Source organism: Nomascus leucogenys, chromosome 4 (assembly GCF_006542625.1).
Source record: "Nomascus leucogenys isolate Asia chromosome 4, Asia_NLE_v1, whole genome shotgun sequence".
Taxonomy (NCBI): Eukaryota; Metazoa; Chordata; class Mammalia; order Primates; family Hylobatidae; genus Nomascus; species Nomascus leucogenys.
Window position 1 is genome coordinate 82,492,982 of NC_044384.1, and position 26,427 is coordinate 82,519,408.

General features: G+C 54.1%; 1 protein-coding gene across 2 annotated transcripts; it reads right to left on the reverse strand.

The window, feature by feature from the left end:
* Positions 1 to 1,430: 1,430 nt before the first annotated feature.
* Positions 1,431 to 15,198, reverse strand: CHRM1 (cholinergic receptor muscarinic 1). Of its 2 annotated transcripts, XM_030810999.1 has the most exons (3): positions 15,175 to 15,198; positions 14,555 to 14,665; positions 1,431 to 3,943 (listed from the first exon to the last, which is right to left on the reverse strand). In XM_030810999.1, the coding sequence occupies exon 3, from the start codon at positions 3,863 to 3,865 to the stop codon at positions 2,483 to 2,485; it is 1,383 nt and encodes a 460-aa protein (XP_030666859.1). In that variant the 5' UTR covers positions 3,866 to 3,943; positions 14,555 to 14,665; positions 15,175 to 15,198; the 3' UTR covers positions 1,431 to 2,482. The 2 variants fall into 2 exon arrangements, with proteins under 2 accessions (XP_030666859.1, XP_003274160.1); XM_003274112.4 differs by lacking the exon at positions 15,175 to 15,198 and having other exon boundaries at positions 14,555 to 14,877.
* Positions 15,199 to 26,427: the final 11,229 nt, after the last annotated feature.

The following is a 26,427-nucleotide window of genomic DNA, read 5'->3' on the forward strand; positions in this document are numbered from 1 at the left end:
CCTCTGCAAGGGCTTAGCTCCACCCAGGACCTCATCCCTCTAGGCCAAAGATTCTCAAACTTTACCCTGCATCAGAACACCTAGAGGGCTTGTTAAAAATAGGTGGCGAGTTCCACAGAGTTTCTGATTTAGTAAATTAGGGGGACCCTGAGAATTCCCATAGCTAACAAGTTCCCAGGTGATACTGGGGCTACTGGTCAGAACCACTGTGAACTGAAAGATTCCCTCAGCAGGTCTGGATTATCCGAACCCTGCACATTTGCACATTTCAAAGAAAGGTTTGGCCTTGCCTGGCTCCTGGAAGATAACACTAAACCCTTGGAATATCCTGCCTGGTAAGTGTTTTTGCTTACCTTTGCTCCTTGGGCCACATGGTATCAGTTTAACTTCTGGAAGGGCTGGAGACTAAGTAAGGTCAGCCATGTGGGTGGTCAGCTATGCTTACGTGACCAGCCTCCAGTAAGAACATTGGACACCAAAGCTCTGGTGAGCTTTCTTGGTTGGCAGTACTTCATTTTTTTTGTCATACATCATTGCTTGAAAGACTGGGCACTGTCTGCATGACTCCACTGGGAGAGGACAGCTGGAAGTTTGTATCTGGTCTCTCCTGGTCTCTGCTCTGTGCACCTTTTGCTGTTGCTGTTTTATGCTCTATGTTCTTTCACTGTAATAAACTGTGAGGATAATAGCTTTGCTGAGTTCTTTTTTATAAATTTTTTTATTTTTATTTTTATTTTTATTTTTTTTTGAGAGAGACTGGAGTTTTATTATTACTCAAATCAGTCTCAAGCTTTGCTGAGTTCTATGCATCGTTCTAGCAAATCACTGAACCCAGTGATGGTCTTGGAAACCACTACTCCAGGCTACGGGATTAACCTCTCTAGAATTCCTTTGCGTTGGGCTTTGGGGACCCTTCACCAAAGAAGTGCCTTATAACCTGACCTGAGGGTCATCCTGATGGAGTGTTTTGGCCTAAATACTTTAGGCTCTCATCTACTCAATCCAGGGGTCAGGAGGTTATGAATTGCCTGGAAGTCTGGGTGTTGCTCTGTGGGGTAACCCTGAACAATCCCCCTGGATCTCTGGGCCTTATCTCCTCATGTGTAAATGGGGGTTTGGAAGAGTTCTGTTCTCCCTGGGTATGGCAAAGCCAATAGAGAATATGCAGGGATGTGGGCAGGGTTGGTTTATTTCACCTAGCTGCCTCACTTCCAGAGGTCAGGTCTGCGTTTTATAGCCCCACTCACCTGAGCCAGGGACTCCACGGTGCTGGGGTCCCCAGGCTTTAGTAGATGCAACCATGCAGTGCTGGCCCTCCTAGAACCACTTTAAGGGCCACGGCCCACATTCCAAAGTACTTGGGCCCTCCCTGCCCCATCCAGCCCCGGCCTGAGACCAAGGCCTTGAGCCAACACAGTTAGGAAGGCCCCTTAGTGCCCGCTGGTTATGTGGCTTTATTCACAGACTCAGCACTTGCTGAGGATGAAAGGAAAGAACATTTGGGGCCAGGATGGGCCTGGAGATCCGGGTGGCTGGGAGGCCATGCATGGGTTGGATTGGGGGGCTCACAGGAGAGAACCTGCTGGCTGGGCCAGGCCTGTGTGGGGCAGGGCCAGAGGCAGGCAGCATGCGGGAGGCCTGGCTAGATCTGCATGGAGCAGATCCATCCAGGTGGTGGCTGTGAGCCAGGAGGGAGGGACTGAGGCTTCTCTGGGGCAGGGGGTATGGATTTGGGGCTGGATAGCAGGCACACTTGACTCCCACTCCCAGGAAAATGATATCGTAGGACAGTCAGGACACCTGGCTCCTGGTCCTGTTGCTGCCTTGGGACTTGATATGTGACTAGCCAAGCCGGACCCCTCCAGTGTCATTGTCTTGCTGATGCTTGGACATTTGCCTTGGAGTTGACCCACCTAGGGACCCTCTGAGGACATTTGTAGGGGGTCTGGACAATCCTGGAGGGTATGCCTAGGGCCCAGGTGGGCAGGCTCTGCCTACGAAGCGAGGGGATTCCCCAGCTCCCTGTCATCAGGCTTTTCTCCCAGTGGCCAGTTCAGTTTCTGGCTGTGCCCCCCAGGGGGCACCATCTCACACCGCAATCTGGGCCGCCGCTGGGCCCAGGAATACTTAATGTTAAGCCTTCTTTCTCCTGGCCTGCCCTGCTGGCTCCTGACTTCCTGCCTAAAGGCAAACAAGGAGTCCAAAGCCCGGATCCTCCTCCCGGGCCTTCTTCCTGGTGAAGAGCGCATTCCCACCCAGCAGGGAACAGAAAAACCAGTTCCCCGGGTTTCCCTCCCTGCCTGGGAATAGCGAAGTCTGGAAAGTTGGCAGGGTCTCTCTGGGCTGCCCAGGAAGGTGACCCAGGGGCCTGGGAAGCCAGGTGAGGCCTGAGCAGGGCCCTGGGGCTGAGGATGCAGCCCCTGCCCTCTTCCCACCGGCCTTTCCCGGGGACTGGGGTGGAGGGATGCAGGAGAGGGGACCATCAGCATTGGCGGGAGGGAGTGCGGTGCACGGAGCCAGGGCGCTTGGGGATCTTGCGCCAGCGTCTCTTGTCCCAGCGGCAAAGCAGCAGCAGGCGAAAGGTGTCCCGGAAGGCTTTGTTGCAGAGTGCGTAGCACATGGGGTTGATGGTGCTGTTGACGTAGCACAGCCAGTAGCCCAGCTCCCACAGGGTCTCGGGAACACAGTCCTTGCAGAAGGTGGACACCAGCACCATGATGTTGTACGGCGTCCAGGTGAGGATGAAGGCCAGGAGGATGGCACTCAGGGTCCGAGCCGCCTTCTTCTCCTTGACCAGCGAGAAGGTCTTCCGCTTGGCCAGCTGCTCCTTTCCACGGGGCTTCTGGCCCTTGCCAGCTCGATCACGCCCTTTCTTAGTCGGCCTCTTGACTGTATTTGGGGAGCTCCGTGGGGGCTGCTTGGTGGGGGCCTGTGCCTCGGGGTCCACCATTGGCATCTTGATCACCACTTCGGAGCCAGGCTCCTCTCCCTCTGAGGATGTGAGGGACTCCATGGAGCCTTCGTCCTCTTCCTCTTCTTCCTTCCAGCTGTAGGCCTGCAGCAGCCTGGGGGCCCGGCAGCAGCGACAGCAGCGGCCTGGAGGAGTCTCTGGTGAGCCCTCAGCCCCTGGCTGAGACCTCTCTGAGCTGCTGCTGCTGCCACCCCCTTTGCCCGGCGTCTCGGAGCCCTGAAGGGCTGCCAGCTCCCGTGCTCGGTTCTCTGTCTCCCGGTAGATGCGCCAGTAGAGCGTGCACATGACTGTGACAGGGAGGTAGAAGGCAGCCATGGCTGTGCCAAAGGTGATGATGGGCTGGGAGAGGAACTGGATGTAGCACTGCCCAGCTAGCACTGTCCGCTCCCCTACCAGGTACTGCCAGAAGAGGATGGCTGGGGCCCAGAGGACAAAGGAAACCAGCCAGGCCAGGCCGATCATCAGAGCTGCCCGGCGGGGTGTGCGCTTGGCGCGGTAGCTCAGGGGCCGAGTCACGGAGAAGTAGCGGTCAAAGCTGATGAGCAGCAGATTCATGACGGAGGCATTGCTGGCCACATAGTCCAGGGCCAGCCAGAGGTCACAAGCCAGCGTGCCCAGAGCCCAGTGGCCCATGAGCAGGTACGTGGTGTAGAGGTTCATGGAGAAGGTACCGATGATGAGGTCAGCACAGGCCAGGCTCAGCAGGAAGTAGTTATTGACTGTCTTGAGCTCCGTGTTGACCTTGAAAGAGATAAGTACCAGCAGGTTGCCTGTCACTGTGGCTAGCGACAGGAGGCCCGTGGTGATCCCAATGAAGGCCACTTGCCAGGGACCCTTTCCTGGTGCCAGGACGGTGATGTTGGGGCTGACAGCAGGTGGGGCTGAGGTGTTCATGGTGGCTAGGTGGGGCTGGGGTTGGAGAGCCCCTTCCTCCAGGCACGCTACAGGGCTTCCTCAGAGGAAAGTCATCACCTGAAAAGAGAGGACATGGGCTTTGGTTGGGCCACTGGACATTTCTGATAGGCCTTATTGGGAGATGCTAGGGATGTAATTCCTGCCCTTGCAGAGCTTCAGACCAGATAGCATCACCCTCCCTTACTGGTGCCCGCTCATTGTCATTTACCATGCACTTTCCCAGCCATAAGTGGATTTGCCAGCAGTGTGGAGTGGCTTTGGGATCCAGGGATTTGAATCTTCATTCCAGTTTTACCGTTCAGACTCCGGGCCTCAATTTTCTCACTGGGAAATTACTACAAATTCCTGTCTTACGTAACTTGGGTTGCGGGAGTTGGGAAACTCACTTTGTATACAGTCCTGCCAAATTCTCAAAGCATTTCACTCAACTTTATTAAAGCCCTCGCTTACTGAGTAGTCACTGCATGCCAGACACAGTACTAACCACCTAAACGAATTATCTAATTTAACTGTCGTAAATCTCTAGGAGAAAGGGCTCTTATTATGCCCATCTCACTATGAAGGAACTGTGGCTCTGAGCAGCTGCAAGGCTTGGCCATGGTGACAGAGATAGTAAATATGATAAGAACCCGCAAGAACAGAAATGTGTCCTAAAAGAGGAAAGAAAGAAAAGAAGCCATTCTCACTCCCCCTGGGTATGTGGTGCTCCAGTGGGACTTTTCCACTAATAAGGAGAGATGGGAAGAAAGGGGAGTTCCTGAGAAGATAAACAGAGAGAGATGGGAACAGAGGGGCCTTAGGGGTGTGTGCGTGTGTGTATTTTTTTTCTGCACGTTTTTCTGTGCATGTGGGTTTACATATGTATGTAGGGGGTGGTATTTGGGGCTGAATTGAATTCCCTATGAGGGCAGCAAGGAAAATTGTGCTGGACTCAGACACTCAGTTGGTAGTAAGAAGGTCTGGGGCAGGCCGGTGCTGTGGCTCACGCCTATAATCCCAGCACTTTGGGAGGCAGAGGCAGGTGGATCACGAGGTCAGGAGATCGAGACCATCCTGGCTAACATGGTGAAACCCCATCTCTACTAAAAATACAAAAAATTAGCTGGGCGTGGTGGTGCGCGTCTGTAGTCCCAGCTACTTGGGAGACTGAGGCAGGAGAATCGCTTGAACCTGGGAGGTGGAGGTTGCAGTGAGTCAAGACTGCGCCACTGCACTCCAGCCTGGGCAACAGAGCGAGACTCCGTCTCAAAAAAAAAAAAAAAAAAAAAAGAAGGAGGTCTGGGGGGCAAAAGCAGGAAGCAGGGATGAGGGCCTCGGCTCCTAGCTCATTGGGGGTCTGGACCCATGGGGTGTGGGAGGCTTCCCTCCCTCTCCTGGCTCTGCTCCTGGGCCCCAGCTGAGCGGGGAGAAGCAAGGGGAATGGGAAGATCCCCCAGACTTTTCTTGGATCTGGAATCTGGTCCAGGCACTAAGGCTGGGTAAAGAGAAAGGCCAGGGCCCTTAACAACCTGCTGGCTGGGCAGGAGGCCCCCATAGCCACAGTGAAGCCAGATGGAAGGGTAAGGGTCCAGGCAGCTCAGCCAGGGGCTTGCTGCCATGTGATTTGGTGGGTCCCTTCCTGCTCTGGGCCTCAGGCATCCATCTGTCCATTGAAGAGCTTGAGGAGCCCCTGACCCTCAGCTGTGGCCTCCAGGGGCTATATTGTTGGGAAAATTCCAAGGGAGAGATGTTGGGCAAGGGTCCACTGAGCCCTGGTGTTCCTTGGGCACCTGGCCTGTGACAGGCAGCTGTGATAGGTGGCCTGGGTGGTTTGTGGCTGAGGGCATCTCCATGGCTTGCCGTGAACCCTCAGTGTGTGCAAGTCACTGACAGCGTGGCGAGTTCAGTGGGGGACAGAATAAGCAAGGACTGTGGCTGGCAGTGTGTGCTTGTGTGTCTGGGACAGTTTGCACATGAGGGGGCATGTGCAACCTGGACTCCGGAGCCAGACTGTCTGGATTTGAATCCAGTCTATCCTATTCACTGGATGTGTGATTATTGCTAGTGATATAACTTCTTTTTTTTTTGAGACGGAGTCTCGCTCTGTCGCCCAGGCTGGAGTGCAGTGGCGCAATCTCGGCTCACTGCAAGCTCTGCCTCCCGGGTTCACGCCATTCTCCTGCCTCAGCCTCTCCAAGTAGCTGGGACTACAGGCGCCTGCCACCACGCCCGGCTAATTTTTTTTTTTGTATTTTTAGTAGAGACGGGGTTTCACCGTGGTCTTGATCTCCTGACCTCATGATCCGCCCGCCTCGGCCTCCCAAAGTGCTGGGATTACAAGCGTGAGCCACTGCGCCCGGTCGATATAACTTCTATATGCCTAGGTTTCCTCAACTGAAAAATGGGATAATACCCATTAGCAAGACTGTCACCTCTTTTCAGGCGATGAGGATTAAATGAATCAATGCATGTAAGATGCTTAGAATGGCCCTGGCACATGGTAAACAGTAGGTCTCCTTTAACTCTCAGGATGTGTAGCAATGAGGGTGCTAGGCTGCCTAGAAATGTCTACTTCTTGGCTGGGTGTGGTGGCTCACGCCTGTAATCCCAGCAGTTTGGGAGGCCGAGGCGGGTGGATCACCTGAGGTCGGGAGTTCGAGACCAGCCTGGCCAACATAGTGAAACTCTGTCTCTACTAAAAATACAAAATTAGCCAGGTGTGGTGGTACATGGCTGTAATCCTAGCTACTCTGGAGGCTGAGGCAGGAGAATTGCTTGAACCCAGGAAGCAGAGGTTGTGGTGAGCCAAGATTGTGCCATTGCACTCCAGCCTGGGCAACAAGAGTGAAACTCTGTCTCAAAAAAAAAAAAAAGAAATGTCTGGTACTATGACAATAGCAACTAGTAATAATAATGCTCATCGTTGTTATTGAGAGCTCCCTGAGTGCCAGTTGCTGTTAAAGGGTTTATATGCATAATCTTATTTAATCTTTTTTTTTTTTTTTTTTTTTGAGACGGAGTCTCGCTCCGTCACCAGGCTGGAGTGCAGTGGCACAATCTTGGCTCACTGCAACCTCTGCTTCCCAGGTTCAAGCAATTCTCCTGCCTCAGCCTCCCGAGTAGCTGAGATTACAGGCGCATGCCACCATGCCCAGTTAATTTTTCTATTTTTAGTAGAGATGGGGTTTCACCATGTTGGTCAGGCTGGTCTTGATCTTGTGACCTCGTGATCCACCCGCCTCGGCCTCCCAAAGTGCTGGGATTACAGGCATGAACCACCGTGCCCAGCCATTTTATTTAATCTTAACAGGAGCCTAGGATCAAGGGATGGCTGTTGTCTCCATTTTTTTTTGAGATGGAGTCTCACTCTGTCATACAGGCTGGAGTGCAGTGGCACAATCTCGGCTCACTGCAGCTATTGTCTCCATTTTCTTTTTCTTTTTTTTTTTTTTGAGATGGAGTCTTGCTCTGTCACCCAGGCTGGAGTGCAGTGGCACAATCTTGGCTCACTGCAACCTCCGCCTCCGGGTTCACGCCATTCTCCTGCCTCAGCCTCCTGAGTAGCTGGGACTACAGGGGCCCGCCACCACCACGCCTGGCTAAATTTTTGTATTTTTAGTAGAGACAGGGTTTCACCGTGTTAGCCAGGATGGTCTTGATCTCCTGACCTTGTGATCCGCCTGCCTTGGCCTCCCAAAGTGCTGGGATTACAGGCATGAGCCACCGCGCCTGGCCTATTGTCTCCATTTTATAGATAAGGAAGCTGAGACTGAGAAAAGCAAGGGAATTTGTACAAGATCATGCAAGGAAGGTAGGAACTAGGATTTGAGCCCAAGCAGTTTGTTCCAATGAAATTTCATTTACAAAAACCGAAGACCAGCCTGGGGAATCATAGTTTGCTAATTTGAATTCTAAAAATATTACATTAAAATATGATTTGTCTTGATTACTGAGTTTTGCTGTACCCTTTCCCTTAAACAAAGTCAACCACTGGGCTGGAGGCTGGGATTAGGCTGGGGCATTCCCCAGTGAGGCCACTGGGGAATTTGAGAATTTGTGCAATTCTTGTCACTGTCATCTTCTGAGCTCAGTGCTATTTAATGCCCATTGCTCACAGGGAGCAGCTGAGGCCCAGAGAAAAGGGAGTAGAACGCATTGTCTAGTCCAAGGTCTCCTGGCTCCTAGATTGGGTACTGCCCTCCATGCCATACTCTCCTGGTAGTTTGGATCAGCTCTGTAGCCCTGGGCCCTGGGCAAAGACCTGCAAAGGCTGAGTTAGACAAGAGGAGGTCGCTAGCCTGAGAGGCTGCACCCTGCCCTGCTGCAGGGGCCTCTCATCTGCCTGGGCATGGTGCAGCCTTTAAAGCTTGACTCCTTAGGCCTGGCATGGTGGCTCACGCCTGTAATCCTAGCACTCTGGGAGGTTGAGGAAGACGGATCACATGAGTTCGAGACCAGCCTCAGCATCTTGGTGAAACCCTGTCTCTACTAAAAATATAAAAATTAGCCGGGCATGGTGGTGGGCACCTATGGTCCCAGCTACTTGGGAGGCTGAGGCAGGAAGATCACTTGAGCCCAGGAGGCAGAGGTTGCAGTGAGCTGCGATCATGCCACTGCACTCCAGCCTGGGTGACAGCGTGAGGCCCTGTCTCAAAAAAAAAAAAAAAAAAAAAAAAGCTTGACTCCTTATACCTCAGCAGGCTAGGACTAGGGTAAGGTGAAAAACAGGCACTTGCCTCCAATGCAAAATGTAAGGGGTGCCCCAAAACTTAGTAATCAAGAAAATATTTTAATGTAATATTTACAAAAATGGAAGTTAATGCAAAAAAATCCAAGATGAACAACATGTTAAATAAAGACAGGGTCCACCCTGCACTTGCACAGCCCTTTCTCACTCACCTCACCCTAATCCTGACCCTGGTTCCAATAAAACTTTAGTTACAAAAACAGCCAGCCAGCCTGTGGGCTGGAATTTGCTATTTGATTTAAAAAAATATTATTATGATATTATTTCTCTTGATTAGTGAGTATTTTTATGTCCCCCTCTTAAATTTTGCTCCGAAGCGAGTGCCTCGCTTGATTCACCCTAGTCCTGGCCTTGTAGTTCCCAGTCTTGGGTTTGAAGCTCGGCGCTGAGCCTTCCTTGCTGTGTGACCATCAGTAACTAGTCAACCTTTCATTCCCCTGCTGCCCTCATCCCCAGCTGTGAGGATGATACTGTTCAGAGTGCCTGGCACTGAAACAGACACTCAGTTAAAAAGTTAAAGCCTTATTGTTGTTATTATTATTATTATTATTTTAAGATGGACTCTCACTCCGTCACCCAGGCTGGAGTGTAATGATGTGATCTCAGCTCGCTGCAACCTCTGCCTTCTGGATTCAAGCGATCCTCCTGCCTCAGCCTCCCGAGTAGCTGGTATTATAGGCTCCTGCCACCACACTCAGCTAATTTTTGTATTTTTAGTAGAGACAGGGTTTCACCATGTTGGCAAGGCTGGTCTCGAACTCCTGACCTCAGGTGATCCACCTGCCTTGGCCTCCCAAAGTGCTGGGATTACAGGCATGAGCCACTGCGCCTGGCCCTGTTGTTATTCTCCACTCCTTCTCCTGATCCAGTGCCCAGCCTCTTCCCACCATGCCGTTTCCCCTCCAGACCCCAGGCATGCCCCTACTCTGGTTCCCAGTTTGCTCATTTGCAATGGAGGAGTTGGACAAGCCTGGTGTCTGGGGAGATTTTACAGAGTCCGGAAACCAACATCTCAAGGTGCTGAACAGAAAGAACCCAAGTCCCTGAGGCAAGGCTGAAGGCTCACTTACATTATCTCACTTGGGGCTGGAAATGACATCAACTCAGGTTGGGAATACAGTGCCTATCACAAGGCTAGCTACAACTTTGGTGAATTAAAAAATGCTTTCAGAACAGGCGGCTTGTGAGAAGAAGTAACTCAAGGAGTCTTTGGAGGTGAGGACCTCTCCTAGAGGAGTCCTTGGAGGTGAGGAAGCCGGCAGTCCCTTGCCTTGATGTCTGGAAATTCCTTCCAAATCTCCCATTTTAATAGTCATATTGCTAACCACCATAATTAATGCCTCCTGGTGGCAGGCACTTAATATATATTCTTTCCCTTAATCACAGGACACCTCAGTGGACATCCCATGGGGGGCTCTATCTTTATATTATAGGTAAGGGCATTGAGGCTCAGGGTGCAAAGTAGATTTCTGATGGTCCCACAGAAGTGGTGGAGGTGGGATTCTGACCCAGACCTGTGGGCTCCAAGCCTGTGTTCTTTCCACCTTGGCAAAACCCCTCTGCCCCACTTATTCGGATGAGGGCTAAGGCCTCTCACCTGGGACAGGTGGCAGGTAGAGAAGTCACCAGAGGTTCCAGAGAATTGGAACCTGATTCTTGCCACCATCTAGATCTTCTGCCCCCTATGACGCAGCCCAAGAACAGACCCATCAATGAATGACTGCCTTTCCTCTATATCAGAAGCAGAGGTCCTCACCCCCAGCCCTCTCTTGGACAGAGAAAGAGCTCAGGAGAAGGTTCCTGGAGACGTGCTCTAGTCCCTTCTGTGTGACCTTGTCCAAGTCTCCTTAACTGTCGATGTGGGGCAGTCTTCTACCTGTCCAAGGCCCCTGTGGGATCAGTGAGATTGTGGCTGTGAAAGAATCTGGTTTCCCATGATTGTGGCAGATTCCCCTGGGGAGACCAGCCCTAGGCTGAGGGTTAGGGTATGGGGTTCAGTGGTAGCTCTAGAATCCCTAAAAAAGGAGGGACTTAGGACTGCCAGCTGGTTGAAAAGGGGGCTTGAAGCTGGATTTGCAGGGCACGTCCTGTGAAGGCATCCGTGGGGGCTGGGGCTCACATATGCGGTGAGTTTGTCAATGGGGATTGCAGTGGGCAGCAGGAAGACCCCCCAAGGCAGTCCTTGGCACTGCCTCTGCCTAGCTGCCAGCTCTTTTCTTGCTATGTGACCTTGGGTAAATGACCGTCCTGACCTGGTGGCCCTTCTGTGGAATGGGGTGAACTCCTAGGATGAGTGTTTGTGTGTGAGGGTATATGCATTGCTGAGCAACGCTGGGAATGGTGGAGGTGGGTCCATAGCTTTGTGGGGACTCATCCTCAGAGGGTGTTTCACCTGCAGTTCAGGAAGATAGTGAGGAAGCAAGGAGGGGCTTCTCTCCAGGACTGTGGCCTCCTGATGAAGGCTGTTAGAAGCCTTTAATAATATCACTAATACTCCTTACACATAATAGCAGCAAAGAAAAATTACTCATATTACAGTAACTGGTATTTACTGGCTGCATACTATATACCAGACATGGCTCTAAGCATTATATACATAAACATTATAAACTCGATCTAATCTACCTCTTACAACTCCTTGTGAAGTAGGTCCTGCTATCTCCAGTTTGCAAAAGGCCTAACCTGAGGCTTCAAGACCTGAAGGACCTTACAGCTCATCGGCGATCCAACCAGGATTTGGATCCAGGCCATCTGCCTCCGAGACCAACCTCTCAAACCCTACTCCTACTCTTGAGGGGTTGGGGGAGTTTTCCAGCCTCCTTGCCCACCTCAGCTGGCTTACTCAAGCCCTACTTTGAATCAGTTAACGGTGAGCAATCGGTCCTTCTTTCAGAATCTGGCCTCCTTGTGTGCGCGGCAGTGTCCGTCGTATATCTGTGTGATGTGTGGTGACAGTGCTGTGGGAAGAGGGTGGGTCTACTGGAGCTCTTTAAAGGGCAGGGTAAGGGCTGTGTCTGTCTCATTCAATGCTTTATCCCAGGGCTTGGCACATAGTAGTTGCTCAATAAATACTTGTGGAATAAATGTACATGTGTGTACTCAACTTCAGACCCTGGAGCCTGAGGGTGAGCCTGTGGGGGTCAGGACCAGGTCCAGAGCATGGTCCAGAGGCCCCTCTTCTCCCTCGAGCTCCCGCATCTCATCTGCCGGGTCCCTGCTTCCCTGAGTGAGGCCCTGCCTGGCTGGAGAGCATAGGAGAAAAACAGCCAAGAGCATCTTTGTCTGTAAAATGGACCAAGGAAACCCTGCCTCACCCAGCTGCAGGGAAGCTAAGTGAGGTGCCAGGACAGACATGGACGTGCCAAAGCATTTGTCACTGGGGAGAGGAGAATGTTAGCCTGGGCTCTAAGGGTTAAGGGATGAGGTCAGAGCCTTTATTACAGCAGGCCAGACTGTTGACTGCCAGCGCCCAGGACCGATCCCTAGGGGCTGGGGATCTGGCTCATGAGAGCAACTGGGAGCAGAGAGAACCACTGGGGGAGGCAGGGAAAGGGAAATGGGGAGAGGGATTCCTGAACACCAGGCTTTTCTGAACTTACCACTGGCTAAAGAGCACAGAAGAGGAGGGAGGGAATGAGGGGATGCTGGGGAAGAGATTTAGGAGGGAGGAGCGGAGACATCTTGTGATTCTGGGCCTGGAAGCTGGTAGAGTCCTGGTTAGGGAGAGGGGATAATATTGGGGAGCAGGAGGTATGTGGAGGGGGCTGTGGGGTTGGGCACCTGAGGCCTCACATATGAGGAGGGCGCTCCTTTTGGCCATGTCTATTCACTGGTCCCTTCTGCTAGGGCCTGACCCCAGAAGCCAGCCCATACGAGGCAGCTCTCCCCTTGGGGTTAACTTTTCTTTGACGGCAGCTCTTGACCCATTAAAGTGCACAAAACTTCCACCCCTGATATCTGGCTTTGGGAATGAGGGAGTAAACAGATAGAATTTATCACAGTTTTAAGGCTCAACAGTTGCCATTGGGAGGGCTAACTAGCCTTGTGGAGGGCAGCAGCCATCAGTTAAATGCTACATAAAACATACCGCTTAGCTGGAAGAGGAGCGTCAGCCCTAGAATCACTGCCAAATTTGCTCACCCATGATGGATCTTAAGCAGTTGCCTAACTTTGGCCAGACCATGCCAAAGCCTGGGCATGAGCAGCTGGACCCTAGACCTCACTCTGCCAGTGTGGCATCAGAGGTTCTGGGTCCCTCATCCTCCTCTCCGCAAGCCCCCTGCTCCTGGCTCCTTGCACTCCCCTCCTCATTTCCTTTCTTCTCTCTCCCTCCCTCCTCCATCCTTGTAGGCATCACCATGGCACCACAGCAGAGCAGAAACCCAGCGCAATTCACCCACCTCTCCCCACCTGCTGGGAGCCCAAGCTTCTGCGTCTCAGAGCTTATTGCGCCCCCTGCTCTCCCACCCCGTCTTCCTGCTCATGGAGGCGGCAGCGCCGTATTGTGCTGAGGATGCGGAGAAGGGGTCCAAGCCCCAACTGGATCCCTACAAATCCCTTCTCCTACCATGAGCGCGTCCCTTTCCCTTTCTCAGCCTCAGTCCCTCCATACAATAGAAAGCCTCCTTTCTAGGTCTGACATGACCTCTGGTTAGCCCTTTCTTGACACTTTGGTCTCCCCATTACACTTCAGAATCCAATTCTCAGAACTCCAACCGCCAGCTGTCAGCTGCGAGCCAAGACTCACATCTTCTGCAGCCCATTTCACTACCTCCTTCCCTTTCATATCTCAGCCCCGATAACGACTGCAGCTTGCCTGGTGGCTGAGGTCAGAGGGCAGAGAACTCTCATCTGACAGCCCAGTGAACAGCTGATTACCCCGAGAAAGGAGACTGTCTGGCCACTGGAGACTGCCCGACTCCTTCCAGCCAGTTGGGCAGGGGTCCTGGGTCAGTCTGGGTGGAGCTGCAGATGTGTTTTGTGCAAAGATGTGAACCCCTCTCCATTGGCTCTGATAACCTCTAAGCTGCACATGTCTGGATGACTTAATGAGAGCTGACGACCCCCTCCCCAGCTGGCCTGCCCAGGAGCTGACAACTCTACAAGCATCAGAGTTCCTGGCCCCTAGCCCATCCCCACATTGTGCAGTCTGCGGGCACTGGGGTGAGTACCTGGCATGGGTGCCCATTGGTATCCGTGCATTGCCCGGATATAGGACTGAGACCCACCCTGCGGGAGCCCAAGATACTAGAAACATAAGGAGGGTCCTCTGGGCCCCTGCACACGTCAGGGCCACCTTCCCTGGCCAGTGTGGCCATCCACATGCCCATTTGTCCCCAAAGAGCCCTGGGGCTCTTTGCCTGGTCTCCTGCTGGCTTCTGGCCTGACACCCACCTTGGCTTCTAGCTTCTCTGTCTGGCCAGCAGCCTGATTCAGTCCATCTCGGGGGAGCTGAGGTGGACAGGGGTGGTGGGTTTCAGGGTGCCCTGAGGGAGGAGAGCAGGAGGTTCTGGGACTGGCACCCACATCAAGATGGGGGTCAACCTCCCACAGGATGCTGGAGGCAAGGGCTGCTTCCTGGCCCTTTGCCCTTCCCACTCTGCCCCTAGGGTGTTGGGGGTTCTGCTTGCTACCAGGCAGCCTAATCCCTTCTGGGCCTCAGGTCCAGTTTCCTGAGGGGGGTCTCCATCTCCTCTGCCAGCCGAAGCCCAGAAAAACATTAGATACATCCACTCAAAGCCAGGAGGCCGAGTGTTTGGAGCAGCCAGTGTTCAATGCTACAGAGCCCCCTTGCCCTCTAGACCCCTCCCTGGCCTCCTCCTATCTCTGTGAGTCCATCCCTATTTCCATCTCATCTTAGTCCCTGCCCTCCCCCGCTCCCCAGGACCCTGCTACCCTCTACCTCAGTGCAGCCCCTCCCAAGCCCTCCCAAATGTACTCACCACGGGGCTGAAGAGGGGTCTGTAGGGTCCTCAGCCCCACTGCCTCCCTGGGGGCCGGCGGCGTCTCCAGGGACCCAAACACCTGGCTCCCAGGGGGAGCTGCGCCCTGTGCTGGCAGCGGGAGAGGCACAGCCAGTGATTGGCATGTCCCACCCCCTGGCACGCCAGCCTTAGCGGGGAGGGAGAAAGGGAAAGAGAGGGAGGGAGGAAAGGGAGAAAAGGAAGGGAGGGGAGCTGGAGGGAAGCCTCAGGCAGCGTCTGGGGTTGGACTAGGTTCTGGAGTGTGCCCCCCTCCTTCACCAGGGCACCCAATTTGAGCCCCAAGAGGGAGGAGGAAGGACATGAGGAAGGCAAGCCCAGGAAGGCTAAAAGTCCAGGACGGGAGAGAAGGCGGATACAGGGAGACAAACACCCACACCCACTGCACAGACCCGGCGGCACACACACCCTCACAAAGGCACACTGTTTCCTTGGGCTCCTCCCCCCACCCAACCTTAGAGCCCCCAGCCCATGTGCACCATGCCCCAAAACACATGCCCCGGTATTCACATGCCTGCTTCCCTCACACACACGCCCTCCCCCCTGCACATGCCCACGCACCCACCCACCCAACTACACACCCTGCTCTTCCTCCCTGCTGCGAGAGAGCTAGATTCCTTCTGTTTGGAAATGACACATTGGGCCTCACGTGAGAGGCTCCAACTTGGAACAGACCCAGAGGGCTGGCGCACCCGCCCGGGGGCTGAGCGAACGTGCCCGCGTGCTGGGCTGTGTGTGCTAGCATTGGGCTATGCATAGCCCGTTGTGAGGGTATATGGGTGTCTGCTTTTCGGGGATGAGTAGAGGGCCAGGTGCCTGCCCCATGTGCGGCTGAGTGCCCTGCATGTGTGTGTCCCTGTATATTCATGTCACCATGCAGCCTGTGTAAGTGCAGGTGTGACCCTATCAGTCTGGAGGCAGGACGCGTGTGCACATGTGTCTGTATCTGATGTGTGGCTGAGTGTTGCCCAACTGTGGAACTTGCTAATTCTGACAAGTGAGGCAGCCTCTACCTGCCTGCTCCACCCCAGGATTCCACTTGGAAGACAGACAGGCAGACAGACAGCTCTCCTCCCAGCTTGTCAAGCTCTGTCTCCCCTGACTCCCACTCAGGGCTCACAGGTGTGTACCTGGGAGGAGATGAGCCCTCCTCCCCATCTCCCTCAGCCCTACTGGGTGAGGCCAGCATCCCTCCCTGCCAGGCTGGTCTGGACTTCTGTGTTGAGCTTCCTCAGAGATAGAACCCCTGGGGGGCCGTTTGCCATAGAGATGTGGGTGCTGCACTGCCTCCGTTTGGCCCTAGAGACCTCCCCAGGAGCTGACTGGGGAGGAGAGTTGGAGGCTGCAGGGACTGCCTGCTGGGGCTGCTGTGTTTTTTGCCCCACTGGGCTGTGTCGAAGTCCTGGGGTGAGAGGTGGGAAGGAATGGGAGCATCAATTATCCCCATTTTGTAGGTGAGAAATCTGAAGAGCAGAGGTATGATTAGCATGTGGTGGGCAGGTGTTTGGACTCAGGTCGCTTGGCTCTAAGCCCAGGGCTCTGGAGTCTGGGGCAGGGGTTTCCCCTACTCATTTCCCCACCAAGCGCGGTCCCCGCCCCCCACAACCCCGCCAATGCTGGTGCCTGACGGTAACCTGGGGCTTTCTCACCCAGGAGTCCAGTTGGCCAGTGGAGCCAAGTGGAGCTGAAACTGGAGTTCCTGGGGTTTGGTCAGCAGCTACTGGTGGGCACACGTGGCAGGTACATGTGGGGGCGTCTGTGCTTCTCAAAGCCAGCTGGGGTTCCAGCAGGCACCCAGTCCTCCTTCCTCCTGAAGTCAAGCAGACGCTGCAGCTTGGAGAGAAATCTAAGTGAGCATCCCCTTTCCATCCCAGGGTCACCCAGCCGGTCAGGGTTGGGTCAGAACTTGACCAGTCCCTACCCTTGGGCGCGGACTCGGGATGCCCCCTGCTGGGCTGCCCTGGGTTTGCGGCTGCGGCTTGGGCGGCGCGGTGGGGCTGCGTGTACTTGTGCGCGTACACGTGGCTGAGTGTGGGGGTGTTAGGCCTCCACGCTCAACATCCATTTCCGAATCTGAATCAGGCTCCCTCTTTGCCACCTCCCCCCAATCTCCTTGGTCTCCCTTTTCTCTTCTCCCACCGCCTCTGCACACGTCCCTTTAGAAATAAAAACACTTATTTTGTGGGCGGGTGGGGAGGGTGTCCAGCTTTCCCCTGCCTCCTCCTGAGTGCCCCCCTCTGTCCCACGCGGCTTCCTTCTGAAGTCTGTGCAGTCGCGGATGCAGGGGGATGACGCCCCCCGCCACCCCCACCACTGTATCACTCTTCTCACTTCCCCGCCCAGACTTGGCTAGGTCACCCTTATCAGATGGGGAAACTGAGGCAGGAGGGGAGAAGAGAGGTACGGCCTGGAGAAGCGCTCCCGCCCGGCTCGCTCACCACCCCCGCACTCGCGCCCGATTTAGCCGCAGGGAGGCTGGGAACATTGTCTTTATTTTAAGCCGCCGAGTGCGGCACGAACGCGGCTGCTCGCGACAAAGGGCTTCTTGAAGCGGCTGCAGGCGGCGCACGTGGGGCTTTGGCCCCGCCCCGCGCGACCCCCTCCAGTTCTCCCTCATTTCTGGCTGGGTCGGGTAGGGGCTGACTCTCGGGTCTCGGCTCCTGCTGGTTGTTATTTTTGGTCGCCTGGTCGAGAATTCACTCCTCCAGGCCACCGAGGGAACGTGGAGTCGCCCTTGCGCGGCTCGGCCCCAGTCTCCGCCCCCTTACTGTGGAAGAGGAGAGTGCCCTGAATGCGAATTCAGCTTGGCCTTTTTCTAGTTGAAGCGGCCTGAGCAAGCTAGGCCCCCTCTCTAGGTCTCAGTTTCTTCATCAGTGACAAGAAGGGTAGAAATACCTCCCCGACCAGGTTGTTTGACGGGTTAGTTGAGCTTCTGCGGGTAAAACGTGGCACGTACGTCTGCAAAAAGTGAAAGCCATCATTGTGTGTGTGTGTGTTTTTTTTTAACAGGGTTTCGGTCTCTTGCCCAAGCTGGAGTGCAGTGGGGCTTACTGCAATTGCCTGCCGAGCTCAAGCGATCCTCCCACCGCAGCCCTACCCCCTCACCCACTCTGAGTAGCTGAGACTACAGGCGCGCGCCACCCCACTGGCTTTTTTTTTTTTTTTTTTTTTTTTTTTAATTTTTTATTGACAGGGTTTCACCATGTTGGCCAGGCTGGTCTTGAACTCCTGAGCTTAAGTGATCCGCCCGCCTCCGCCCCTCTCGGCCTTCCAAAGTGCTGGGATTACTGAGCCACCGCACCCGGCTGTTCTTTTTTATAACACTTACTGAGCACTTAATATGTGTCAGGAACTGCTAAGTGCTCTCTCTCTCTCTCTATATATATATATTTGTGAGACAGGGTCTCACTCTGTCGCCCAGACTGTAGTGCAGTGGCGTGATCTCGGCTTACAGGCAACCTCCGCCTCCCAGGCTCAAGCGAGTCTCCTGCCTCAGCCTCCCGAGTAGTTGGGATTACAGGCGCGCGCCACTACCGCCCCGCTAATTTTTGTATTTTTAGTAGAGACGGGGTTTCGCTATGTTGGCCAGGCTGATCTCGAACTCCTGACCTCAAATGATCCACCCATCTTGGCCTCCCAAAGTGCTGGGATTACAGGCGTGAGCCACCGCATCCGCCCGGCCTCTATATTCTTTTTTTTTTTTTTTTTTGAGACGGAGTCTCGCTCTTTCGCCCAGTCCGGAGTGCAGTGGCGCTATCTCGGCTCACTGCAAGCTCTGCCTCCCAGGTTCACGCCATTCTCCTGCCTCAGCCTCCCGAGTAGCTGGGACTACGGGCGCCCGCCACCCCGCCCAGCTAATTTTTTGTATTTTTAGTAGAGATGGGGTTTCACCGTGTTAGCCAGGATGGTCTCGATCTCCTGACCTCGTGATCCACCCGCCTCGGCCTCCCAAAGTGCTGGGATTACAGGCGTGAGCCAGCGCGCCCGGCCCGCCCTTGGTTTTAATCCGTGTCAGAAACTCAAACCCAGCTAAATGTGCCACTTTTACAGTGCCGCTTCCTCTGTCCTGGGGCATACATTCTGAGTCCGGGTGGGAGGCAGCGGGTCGGCCTGAGGGCGCCCCTCCTCGCACCTTCACCTTCAGTGGCCTTAGGTCCTCAACTTCCTCTCTCCCCGACCCCCTCTCGCCAGGACTCCCGGAGAGACTAATTCCCAGATGTAAAACAAGAAACTCAAATCCAGGGCGGGGCTGCGCATAGAGCAGGCCCAGCAAGGGGCCCCCAGAGTCCCCGCCATCCGAGGCGAGAGCGGACGCGGCCACAATAAAGGCATCTTATTGGGACAGGAAATAGGGATTTCCCGAGTCCGGTTTCGAAATTGAGGCCTTGTAGACGCTTCACCTTTCCTGCCCGGCTACGTGCTGGGCTCCGGAGGGCAGGGGGAGTGCGGAGAAGCAGCTCCACTCCCCCGCCCCAAGTCTTGCGGGCAGTTCTCGAAGAAAAGATGGGTTTGGGGCGGTCGCGAAAGCGGCGCCTCGCGTGTTTTCCTGCCGTTCCCGGGTCCTTATAGCCCGGCCGGAGACTCCGCTGAGTTGACTCGGCGCCCAGGGTCCTGCCAGGGGTAGTGAGTGCTGGGAACTGAGATAACGCAACGTGGCGTTTCGGACTCCCCGCTGGACCGGGCCGTGGAGAGGAGCTGCGTTCCCACAGGGCATCCCTAAGCGTCCTCTCTCCCGGCCTATGAGGACACGACCTGGAAGTCCAGGCCACTGGTTGCCGCCTTGGAGTTGGACGTACCGTGAATGTGCCGCCCCGAAGGAGGAAGCAGGCACCTTCCCCCGCACTATGGAAGCTCGCGCCCCTCGCTGCTCGAAACACCTGATTCACGGCGTCGACCCTGCTTCGCTGGGTCTACGGACATTGGGCTCCCCAGCTTTCCGCCACAGGGTGTACGCGCCCGGGCCCAGGCGGGTGTAGGTCCCACGTGAAACTGCTGGAGCCCGGCGGAACTTCGGACGGGAATTTGGGGTCAGAGCAGGTCCAGGTCTCAAGGCAACCCCCAACTCTGTACAGTGGAATCCGCTCGTCCAGGGTCGTGACCCGAGTGAGGCAGTGCGGATTTCAGGGTCCCCCTGCTCCCAGCCCGGCGAAGTTTCACCCTTCCTTCCCTTGCCGGCTTCGTCCCCCAGTTCCCTGGACGCCGAGTCCTCGAGTCTCCCTACCTCCTCCGCAGGCGGAGGCCAAAGCTTGAAGCCCACGATGACGAAGGGTGGGTGGGAAGGCGCCGGGCGAGTGGAGCCTCAGTCCGGTTCCTCTGCTGAGACCCTTGCAGGCGCCGCAAGTACGCCCCGAGAGGTTCAGTAACCTGTCCAACGTCACACAGCTAGTAGGCGCCAGAGTCAGGCCAGTAGAATTCCAATCATTGCTTTTGCCCCGATCCTAAATGTCCCCCCAGTGTCAAATGTACTCGCGTCTCCGCGAGACCCTCGCCCCTGCGCAGGCGCCGCAAGTACGTCGGTGGGTCGCGGGCTGCCCTTTGCCCTACCCTTTGTTTATTGGCTCCCAGGGGTTCTCCACCTCAGTCGCCGCCGCCCGGGGCCGCTTCGGTGACCCCCATGACCCTCTGCGCCCCTGCCGCGGCCCTTAGGGGCCACCCAGCTCCATGCCCAGGAGGGGCCGGGCGACGGGCTGGAGTGCCTGGGCTGGGAGAGAGGCCTGGTGCCAAGCGCCCACTCTCCTTCTCAGGGAGAGGAATAACAGCACTTATATCCCCTTCATGCCCCAGTGCAGGCCTTTTGTTGGCGGGGTTGGGTAAGGGGTTGTGCAGAGCTAACGCTAGGAAGGCGATAGGAGCTGGCTGCCCTTTATTGAGGGTTTGCTCCTGGCTACCACATTCATAACGTCTTTGCGTGCACTTTCTCATTTAATCTTCACGGCTGCCCCACGATGTAGGCGCAGTTAAGGTCCCCATTTTGCAGACAGAAAACTGAGGCCCAGGGAGGTTAGGTAACAATCCGCCCTCTTAACCCCTTCCCAGTTTGCAGGTTTTGCCCCCAGCTTGGAGCCTAACTATCTGAGAACACTGTCTGCTATCTGTAAGAGGGAGTTTCCTGGGAAATTGCTAAATCGATGTCTCCTGCAGTGCTTCATTTTGTGGTCCCATTATATTAACAAACACTTGCATAGCACCAGCAATGTGCTGTCACCTTCTCAGTGTTTTACGTTTTAACTCATTTAATTTTCGTAATAACCTGACGAAGCAGGTAGAATTATTATTCCCATTTTACAGATGAAGAAACCGAGGCACCGAGAGGTTCTGTAACCTGTCCAAGGTCACACAGCTAGTACATGCCAGAGCCAGACTAGCTGACTTCCAATCATTGCTTTTGCCCCTATCCTAAAGGTTCCCCAAATGTCAATGGCGATGTATCCACATCATCTCCTGCCTCCTTCTCCCCTTCTGGCTCCCACTGTGGGGCAATCAGCCTTTTTGTTAGGATCTGACATGACCTTGGCCCCACAGCCCCCCTTCCCCGCCCCCTTGGCGCCTCCTGCCAGCCCCATTGCTGACGGAGGCCTGACCAGGGTAGAGATTGATGAGAGTGAGAGGCTCTCCGAGGCCACCTGTTTACTCTGCCGGCAGGCATACGCAGTGATTAACGGTGCACAATCGAGTTAGGACCTGAGCTCTGCAGCTGGAGGCCGGGGCAGGGAGAGGGGCCTGCCGCCCAGAGCTTTCGCTCCCTGGGGATCTTAGGGGTTTGCAAGAAGCCCCTCAAGGAGACCGAGAATGAGCAGTGCCTAGCCAGAGGGTATAGGGTGCATGTAGACAACCTTCCCTGTCCTTCTTGCCCCCGCCCCCTTTCCACAGAGACAGTGGGGCTGGGTGTGTCTCAGCTCCAGACCTTGTCCAAGGAAGGAAGGAATGAAGGAAGGAGGAAGGAAGGCTTTTCCCAAAGGGCAACCTCTCAACAGGAAATGGTAGCAATGCAGGGAGAGAGGGAGGAGCAGGGCTGGGTCCGTCTGGGGTTTGGATGGTGCGGGACAGCTCCGCTTGGGCCCAAGCCTCCTCACTTGTATCCCTGTGTCTTTCCCCCAGGCGTTGAACAACTTCTCTCTTGAGCACATACCCATTCTGCTCTAGTTTTCTTGTTATAACAGCCTAGCCTGAAGGAACACATGAGTAAAAGCCCAGCCCCAGCTGTAGCTCTCCTTATGGGGACCCTTTGTTCCCTTGCCCTGCATTCAGGGGACAGGTCACCAGAGTTTCACTAGTTTAAAAACCACATAGTGCAGCCCATAGCATGTCCTGCCTCCTCCAGATTGGTAGTGAAGCTTCACCCTAAGGGTTCAGACTGGAGTCTAGGCCCGTGCTCAACACTGGGAAGGGAATAGGAGAAACCAGAGCCCAGAAACCATGGGGCTTATGAGCTTGTTGGGGAGACAAAATGATTTTGGGAAAGGTATTAGGGCACACTGGGCGCATGCATTTCCCAGGAACAGGATAAAAAGGTGAAGGAAGGTAGAAGGATGGTCAGTAGAAGCTGGCCCTATGCGGAGGGTGCAGGCCTGCCCAGGAAGGGTGATCTGGTTTTGGAGGTTGTGTGGTATGTCAGGGCGCCAGACTGAGTCAAGTCGCGGGGCCCTGTCTAGCGCCTTGTAGAAGAGGATCATGGCCTCTCTCCCAACCTCAGTCTACTGTTCTGTACATGGAGTGGAGATGGAGGCAGAGTTCGACTTGGTAGCCTCAGTGGGCTTTCCCAGCTCTGATGTTCCTTGAAGATGGGACACCTGGGGCTTGACTCTGTTCTGTGGCCTGGCAGATCCCTCCGTTCTCTGAGCTTCAGTTTCTCTGAAAGTAAAATGGGAACTCAGGCTAGCCCAGTGTTCCTCAGTTTATTTTGTGGATGTTAGTAGGTGTTATTTATTTTTTTAAAAAGGCCTGTGTGATGAAATGGGAAATTAATTAGGCTTTCTTTACTGTAGGAACCTCTCCAAACAAATAAATGGCAAACGTGTGTTGAGAGTCTCTGAGAGGCAAAGAGAACGATCAGCATTTCCCAAACTTATTTCTCCACAGGATCTTTTTTTACATGGAGTGTCTCATAGGACTGGCTTCTGAGGAACACAGGTGGGTCACTCTGGACTGGCTTATCTAGAAAACCTCCAGCTCTGATGTGATAGTTTTAGGCACCACCTGTCACCCATTTGGCCTCTACTCCTGCCTCCTTGAAGGATTCTTTTCCCTGGCCCCAACCTTTCCCGGACACTGCCCACCTCTGGATCCCTTACTGTACTCTCTTTAGGGAGCCCTTCTTGTGCCTGGCTTCCTATGACCTCCCTGGCTCAGCCCCCTAGAGGGCTCAACTTCATCCGCTGCCCCTTCCCTGGTCCTTTCCAGTTCCCAGAGGACCTGAGGGGCAGTGTCTGGGCTCTTCTGGTAGGGTCAGTGTGACAGCCACCCTCAGTCCCAGTACGTGGTTTTCTGGTTCCTAATCCCAGGCCCTAGTCCCAAATTTCCCAGGCTCAGCTTCAAGCCTCCCTCTTCAGCCCTCAATCAACAGACCTCATTCCCTATCCCCTACATGAGGCCTCTAGCCCCAAGTCTCCTGGCTCTCAGCTCCAGGCTCCTGCACCTTAATCTGCAGCTCCAAGCCCTAGTCCCGCTGCCCACCAGTGGTGTCCAGCCTTCCTCTCCAAAGCAGTTTCTGAGATTCTGGGTTCTAGGGGGTTAATAGGCAGCCTCTTTCTTCTCTCCAGCTGCAGCTGCAACCTACTTGGTTTTTGGGCCTGAGCCAGGGGCCTGGGCCAGAGGAGAGCAATTGAGCACCCTGGCTGAGTGAGGGGTGAATCTCAGGAGTTGAGGACAACTATTTACAGTAACACTGCCCCCAACCCCCCAGCCTGGTTCAAGGTAAGGGAACCCCTTAGAGGCAAAATTACAGATTATGAACAGAAAATTCTAATGAGGTAAATGGTGGGAGGTGGGGGTTGGGGCCAAGGGCAGGGTAAGGAGAAGACAGGAGACGGATGGGGGTGGTAAGCCTGGTTCAGTCCTGAAATGGTGCTGAGGATAGGGCCTGCCACAGGGTGTCCTAGCTGGGGAATCTCTAAAGAACCATTTTACAGATGGGGAAGCTGAGGCCCTGTGATTTGCCAAAGGCTCCCTCCTAGGGAGGAGGGGCTATTGCCCCTGCCTCTGCATTCTTCTCTCCTTTCTTCTTGCCTCCTGTTTCCAGATGTTAGTGGCCAGTGCCCAACCCAAAATTGTCTCCTCATATCATGATCTCAATGTGCAGTTTCCAAAGTGCTTTTTCTTCAGCATCTCCTCCTTCTAGAAATCCTTGCTATGCTCAGCCTCTGGGGACACCCACTCTTGGGTCTCTTCCTACTCCCCTGGCTGTTATTCCACATTCTCCTTTGCTGATGTTCCTTGCCATCCTGCTCTGAACTTTGGAGTGTCTGGGCTCAGCTTTTTTTTTTTTTTTTTTTGAGTCGAAGTCTTGCTCTGTCGCCCAGGCTGGAGTGCAGTGGCATGATCTCTGCTCACTGCAACCTCTACCTCCTGGGTTCAAGCACTTCACCCTGCCTCAGCTTCCTGAGTAGCTGGGATTAGAGGCATGCACCACCACGCCTGGCTAATTTTTGTGTTTTTAGTAGAGATGGGGTTTTGCCATGTTGGCCAGGCTGGTCTTGAGCTCCTGACCTCAGGTGACCCACCCGCCTCAGCCTCCCAAAGTGCTGGGATTACAAGCGTGAGCCACCACGCCTGTCTGGGCTCAGTCTTTGGACCTTCATACCCACTTTCCAGGTGAGCTGATGCCACCCACACACTGATGACTCCCAAATGTACATGTCTAGCCCAGGCTCGCCTCTGAACACCAGTCTTTTTTTTTTTTTGAGATGGAGTCTCGCTCTGTTGCCCAGGCTGGAGTGCAGTGGCGCAATCTCAGCTCACTGCAAGCTCTGCCTCCCAGGTTCACACCATTCTCCTGCCTCAGCCTCTCCGAGCAGCTGGGACTACAGGCGCCCGCCACCACGCCCGGCTAATTTTTTTGTATTTTTAGTAGAGACGGGGTTTCACCGTGGTCTCGATCTCCTGACCTCGTGATCCGCCCGCCTCGGCCTCCCAAAGTGCTGGGATTACAGGCGTGAGCCACCGCGCCCGGCCTGAACACCAGTCTTGTCTATCCAATATTTCCTCCTCTGTAAAATGGGAATAATAATAGCTCTACATCCTAGGGCCATAATGAGGATTAAATGGGTTTAGACATGGAAAGTGTTGGAAAAATGCTTGGCTCAGAGTGAGCACTATGGCTGGAGCTATGCTTATTATTACCACTGTCATTATTGCTGCCTGCCAGCCAGCTCCATTTGGATGTGTAGAATCATCTCAGTCATGACTCATCCCAAACCCCAAACATGCTCTATCCGCAGCCTTGCCCATCTCAGCAGGTGGCAACCCTGTCCTTTCAGTAGCTCAGGCCAAAAACCTTGGAGTCACCCTTGACTCCGTTCTTTCTCTCACATGCCAAATCTAATCCATTAGAAAATCCTCTTGTCTTTTCCTTAAATACATCTGGAGTGCAACCACTGTGATTTTGCTAGTGTTGTCTCTCACCTGGATTACTGTCTCAGGCCCTTTTGATATGTAAGTTATATCATGTCTCTCCTCTGTTCAAAATGCTCTAACGACTCTCCAGCTTTCTCAGAGTAAAGCTTCAGTTCCCACAGGAGCAGCTCCTGCTTCCTCCTGAGCCTGGTTTCCTACCACTGACTCCTCACTGCTCTGCCCCAGCCACGCTGGCCTTGTGGTTCCAAGAACCTGCCAAGCACTTTCCTGCCTCAAGGACTTTGTACTAGTGTTATCTTTGGCCAGGTAATAGTAAATGAACCATCAGGATTCTACAAGATAAAGATTATGATAGAGATCATGCAAAGGTTTGGGAATTGGGGCAGCGGGCACTTAGAGAGGAGCCCAGAGAGCCTGGCCAGAGCCAGTCATGAAAGTCACTGAATGTCCCTTAAGCAGTGGGCAGCCGAGGAAGGTATGTGTGCAGGGCAGGGTTGGGACTAGAGTGAGGTGAGGTGCAAATTTAAGAGGGTGCCAAAAAACTCAACAATTATGATGAATAATATTTTAATGTAGTATTTTAAAAATTAAAATTAATGCAAAAGTTCATGATGAATAAAATATCAAACTTTCAATTAAAGACTGGATCAGGGCCAGGCGTGATGGCTCATGCCTGTAATCCCAGCACTTTGGGAGGCTGAGGGGGCAGATACAAAGTCAGGAGTTCGAGACCAGCTTGGCCAACATGGTGAAACCCCATCTCTACTAAAAATAGAAAAAAATTAGCTGGGCATGGTGGCGGGTGCCTGTAATCCCATCTACTCAGGAGGCTGAGGCAGGAGGATCGCTTGAACCCTGGGTGTGGGGGGAGGGGGGCAGAGGTTGCAGTGAGCCGAGATGGTGCCACTTGGCTCCAGCCTGGGTGAAAGAGCAGAACGCTGTCTCAAAAAAAAACGAGACTGGATCATGCAGGGCTCAGACAGGAGAGGTAAGTCCACTGCTTCACTGCTTCACTCACTCTACGCTAGTCTTGGCCCTAGACTGCAGGCCAGTGACTCAAGATCCTTCTGGGGTCGTGGGAGGATGGGCTGGACAGGGACACCAAACAATGCGCCAGGAAGAAATTAGGTGGAGAAGCCTGGCCCAGGGGATGGCAGTGGGCTGGACAAGACGTTTCTGGCTTGTGAAATTGTATTAGCGAGTCTTTTTTTTTTTTTTTTGAGACAGAGTCTTGCTCTGTCTCCCAGGCTGGAGTACAGTGC